At 41.1% G+C, this 5,860-nt stretch overlaps 1 protein-coding gene across 1 annotated transcript in view; it reads right to left on the bottom strand.

Moving 5' to 3' along the window:
* The window catches only part of LOC106816517 (cytoplasmic dynein 2 heavy chain 1-like), a 30,862-nt gene that overhangs the window by 23,883 nt on the left and 1,119 nt on the right, over positions 1 to 5,860 (bottom strand). Inside the window, 4 exon segments of the mRNA XM_014821144.1 lie at positions 90 to 303; positions 915 to 1,038; positions 4,840 to 4,979; positions 5,119 to 5,393. Of these exon segments, the coding sequence (XP_014676630.1) occupies positions 90 to 303; positions 915 to 1,038; positions 4,840 to 4,979; positions 5,119 to 5,393 (753 nt within the window).

The following is a 5,860-nucleotide window of genomic DNA, read 5'->3' as shown; positions in this document are numbered from 1 at the left end:
CCCTCCCCTCCCACCTCCCCCACCCCCCCTCCCACCCCACCTCTCACCTCACCTAGCTCTCCCACCTCCCACCGCCTCCCCCACCTCACCTGCTTGCTCCAGCGATGAAACTCTCCCTCCAGTTTGCCGACGAGGTTGCCTGCCGCCTCCAGCGTCTCGTTCTCGCGATCAAGGTTGATCTTTATCGCCGCCGCCTCCTTCGTGAACTTCTCAAACTTCTGTCGCAGCTTCTCGACCTTCTGGTCGACCTTGGAGAGGCCCTTGCTCAGGTCCTGCATCTGAGACTCGGCCTTGGACAGGTTCCTGCGAGAATTTCCATTATTATTATTAAATCTTTACTGCATGTAATTCAAATACAAGCATATGTACTCACGACAGTGTTTTTCATGGAGAAAAAATTGGATAAATGAAATCGTGTTGAGCAGTTAAGATGATAAAATTTCTGAGTGATACACTACAAAACATTGCTATTAATAAACATTACAAAACATGAAGAAAAAATTGTTACAAAAAAAACTTCAGCATATTCTGTAAAGTGATTAAGGTACACTTTGACATCATTTCGACAGTCATTATTAGCGACGAATGAGAGACTGCATCTGTCGGTGAAAATGCTTCGACGGGTTTCATATCAGTGAGGAACGAGCGAGAAGAAAGCAAATAAGTGAGAAAAGAGGAAATAAGCAAAGCGGAGTCAGTGGGAAAAGGACAAATAAACAAATAGGAATAAGCGAGAGAAGAAGCGAGAAGAAAGAAGTGAGAGTGAGAGAGTCACATGTACATAAACACTACATTTGTATGTTTTCAGCATTTTCTGTTGCAGGAGTGGATAAAGAGCCACTGCTAAGGTGGCAGGGGCAACCGCCCCCCTCCCCCCCTCCCCCCACTAACTACAACCCTCAGCGATTGCATACTTCTGCAGTTTCTTCTGTTCTGTTGTCAATGGCGATATCTTTTCCAGGACGTAGGAGTACTTCACGTTAGCCTTTACCCACGCGGCTAGTGGCGCTGCTGCCGTCGACGCCCTCTTTGGCGCACCTGCAAATCGAAAAAAGGGCGCATCGTCACATGCACATGTCATACGCAACGATTCGGTAGTCGAATGTCATCTAGCGGGTCCAATAACCATATGATACCATACATTGTAATGACACCAGTTTATATGTCCATTCATACTCAACATATGTTCATTAATACATATAACACTATTCATACTAATTGCCTGTGACATAATGCTCACCTTACCGTCCACATAAGATTTATGATCATTAAATACATATACACATATGTCATAATACATATACATATGTCATGTACAATAATGATGTAACAGTCATAGTCATTGACTCTACATTCACTAACTATAATTTTAGATCTTACCGCCCTGAATAACTATATGTACATGAATACATATTAACATATGTCATCAATTACACTCCGCTAATAACATAATGTCCTATGCTCACGTAAATAACACTATGTTCATAATACATATAACATATGTTCTATAATACATATAACATAATCGTCATCTCGCTCGCGAATCATACCACCTATGTCATAATACATATAACATATGTCATAATACATATAACATAATGTCATCTACGTCCAATAACGTATGTCATAATACATATAACATAATGTCATCTACGTCCAATAACATATGTTGTCATCTACGCTCCCAATAAACACTTATCGTTGTTAATTAACATATAACGCATAATAGATCATCATAACATATTGTCAAATACCATATAACATAATGTCATTCTTAAGTCCAATTAACATATGCTCGATGTTACGTTCCAAAACTAACACTAGTGTCAATAATACATTATAACATAATGTTCGATCTACGTTGATCCAATCAACATATGAATAATACATATAACAAGAAAACCTTATAATGTTTCATCTACGTCCAATAAATTTGTCATAAATCTACACTCACTAACATACCATGTTCATCCCTCGTCCTCTAATAATACCTAATAATGTTCATGTCTAAATACATATAATACATAATGTCATCTACGTCCAACTAGGACATATTGTCATAATACATGGCAGTATAAAATATGATGTCATGCTACCGGTATATTCCACTTAACGATTTGTCATCACAGTACATAACGATTATAACATAAGTGTCAGTGCTACGCCGTCCAAGAAATATGTCATTAACATTAGATTTCCCATATAACATCATTGTCATCTACGTTGCCATAAAACATACTCCTCCATAATATCACTACTAACATAACCTGTTCATCTACGTCCGCTCAATAAATATGTCATTAACACATAGCAGTACTCAACATAATGTCCATCTTACGTCTCCGAATAACTACGTGACTAGTCATAAATACCATTTATCAACATAATGTCATTCTACGTCACCTAATAAAACATATGATCATCAATACCACGATACCTCAATATAATGTCATCTAGAGTCCCATATTATAACTCATTACTCTAGTAGTCATAGAAGTACATACGCTTAAACATCATAGTAGTTCAATTCTACCGTGCTCCAATAACGTTATTGTCAAATACACATATAACTATAAGTAGTCACTCTCACGTCCAATTAACATTTTGTCATAATACAGTATAACATAATGTCATCTACGTCACAGATAACATGATGTGGTCATAATCTATATACTAATGCATAAATGTCATCCTACGTTCAATAAACATATGTCATTAATAACTACATATAGACTATGATGTAGATTCATACGTCCAGAGTCAACATATTACTCGTGTGTGCATGGTATCTAACATATAACATAATGTCATCTACTGTCCGCTCAATAACATGTCTCACTCGAGTCTTTCAATGTTACATATAACATGATGTCACCGCTAACGTGTAGATCTCTGATACAAGTATACGACTTGTATGTCCATTACATATCCATATCTCAACATAATGTACCTTACGTCCTATACTCACACATTAATGTCATCTTTTACGTCCAATCAACATAATGTATAATATATAACATAATGTGCGTCCCGCTAACGATATCGCAAGTAACATTTATTTCTTAATATCAATAGTGAGCATAATGTCATTCTAACTGTCCAATAACATATGTCTAATACATATAACATAATTTATGCCATCATATAGTTTTTCTATTTTACACAATATGTCATATTTATATAACATTATATACATCAATACATAGATCATCTACGTCCAGATCTCATACAGGTGTATGTCCATAAATACACTCACTCACAGCATAATGTCACTCTAAGTCGAAATTAATCCTTATTCGTCATGATACATATTAACATAATGTCATCGTGACGTCAAAAACCGAACACCTATGTTAACATAATACACTATAACATAATGTCACCTGACGTTCCTCAAATACAATTATGTCAAGTGTAAATACATAACATAATACAATATAATGTCATGCTAGCGTTCAATTAAGCACTGAGTGTTAGATGCCACCTACGAATATAACAATAATTGTCTCATCTACGTCCAATAACACTCAATGTCAATAATACTTTATAACATAATGTCATCTATGCGTCCAATAGACATATGTCATAAATTACATTATAATCATAAATGTCGATCTACGATCCAATAACCATAATGGTCATAATACCATATAACATAGATGTCCAAATCACGTCTAATAACATTATGTCTTAATATGTTATACACATATATGTCATTCTAGGTACCAATAACATATGTAGATTAATAACATATTAACATTAATGTCATCTACGAATCACACTCGCTCTATGAACATTATGTCACATAACTACATATAATCATGTGCACTTCTACGCTCCGAATAACATATTGATCATATTACATATAAAGCATTTAATTGTCACTTCCACGTCTCCCCAATAACATATATACATCTTACGTCCGCAATTAACATTACATGTCATAATACAATATTGCGGATCATCATGCTCAAATCTAGCGTCCTATAACCATGTCATAATACATATAAGAGCATGTTATGATGCAGTCTCCGTTTCAATAACAGATGCGGAACACACACACACGACAACGGCTTAAACGATAGACCATCGATGAGAGATATCGAATCTCGTCGTTGAGCACTACTGTGTGCAGCACATGCGCAGCAATCGGGTGGCCATCAGACGACATACGACTCTTTTCCTCCAGAGACAGATACATAGTCTTTAGTTACGACAATCCAGTTGTACTCAAGTCTCGATGCTTTGGCGCCACGTTTGCACCTGCACAATGTTGTCACAAATCTCTTAGCAGCAGCAGATTTTCTGGATGCGGCATCAGCCTCGAGGCTACGGTCGCGGCTAACCGCAGGACGGACACAGAAGGGGGCCACGAGACGAGTTAGTGGGAGGACGGGAGAGCAGGAGGGGGCGTGACGGCAGCGTGTTTCTTTTTTTGATTTTTTTTTCCCCCCTTTTCCGAAACCTGCGCTTTGATCGATGTTTCGGTCAAGTAGAAGAGAGGGGCATGCGGGAGGAAGAGAGAGAGGGACGTGAGGACGAGTGAGGGGGAGAAGGAGCGGGAGACAGATGTTGCGATAGTGAGGGAGGAGAGGAGAGGGCACACGGAGAGGAAGAGGAGGTGACTCGCCTATGGCTTCCTGAAAGGGAAGTGGAGCACGAGAAAGAAGGGGTACGGAGGGAAGGAGGAGCACGAGGAGGTACGAGGGAGGGGCACGGGGGAGGTGACTCACCACTTCCTCGAAGGAGGAGCACGAGGAGGTACGAGGGAGGGGCACGGGGGAGGTGACTCACCACTTCCTCGAAGGAGGAGCACGAGGAGGTACGAGGGAGGGGCACGGGGGAGGTGACTCACCACTTCCTCGAAGGAGGCCCCGCTGCGCTTGAGAAGCTCCTCCACAGCGCGGCGGGACTCCGGCGTAACCCGGCTCGCGTCGAACGACACAATCTCATCCTTCACTCCTCTCTTCGCAAGGAAGCTGCAGACGAGAAACAGATTCATTATTCATCATTCGATTATGATACCGCCTCCGTCCTAAGCCACCCACTATGCGATTAACCGACTGCACGACCAGAGGGCGCCATGCGCGTCGCAGCGTGACCGGCGGCGCCACCTACCTCTTCATGCTGACCCACGACGTGTCGTAGATGCCTAGCAGCGTCAGCACGCCCTCTAGGATGTCGCGTATGACCGTCGGCGGCGCGCGCAGCGAGCGAATCTCTGACAGCGCCTCGGAGCGGATGCTGCCGACGGCTGCTAGGGCTTCGTCGACGGTCGGCTTGACGACGGCGAGCTCGCGTTCGATCGCCGCCTTGCGCTTCTCGAGGCTCACGTTCTCGTCTGCTGTACGTCTCTTTAGCTCCTCCATCTCACTCTTCTGTGTGCTGGCAGCCTGCGTTGGGATGGGAGGGGGAATGGAGAGATGTTAGAGAATGATGTAGAGTAGTGCTGATGCGCCGCGAGGCAAGATGCAGAGATGTTATATAAGGAATAGGTGTAAAGTAGACATGATGTAGTGTAGAGTAGACATGATGTAGTGTAGAGTAGACATGATGTAGTGTAGAGTAGATATGATGTAGTGTAGAGTAGACATGATGTAGAGAGATGTCGTGTAGAATAGACATGATGTAGTTATAATACATACATATATATATATACATACATGTCTACTCTACTTATGTAACATCTCTCCGTCTCACCTCGCAGTGCATCATCACTACTACATCATTGTCCTATTCTACACGACATCATGTCTACTTACACTACTCATGGTCTCTTTACACTTAATCATGTCTTATTCTAACAAAATCTCTCTACATCATCCTACTCTACACTAATCATGTCTGATACTCACAGCTC

This window comes from Priapulus caudatus, unplaced genomic scaffold (genome assembly GCF_000485595.1).
Source record: "Priapulus caudatus unplaced genomic scaffold, Priapulus_caudatus-5.0.1 Scaffold1402, whole genome shotgun sequence".
NCBI classification, from domain to species: domain Eukaryota; kingdom Metazoa; phylum Priapulida; class Priapulimorpha; order Priapulimorphida; family Priapulidae; genus Priapulus; species Priapulus caudatus.
The sequence above is the reverse complement of the archived record's forward strand: the minus strand, read 5'-3'. Positions and strand labels throughout refer to the sequence as shown.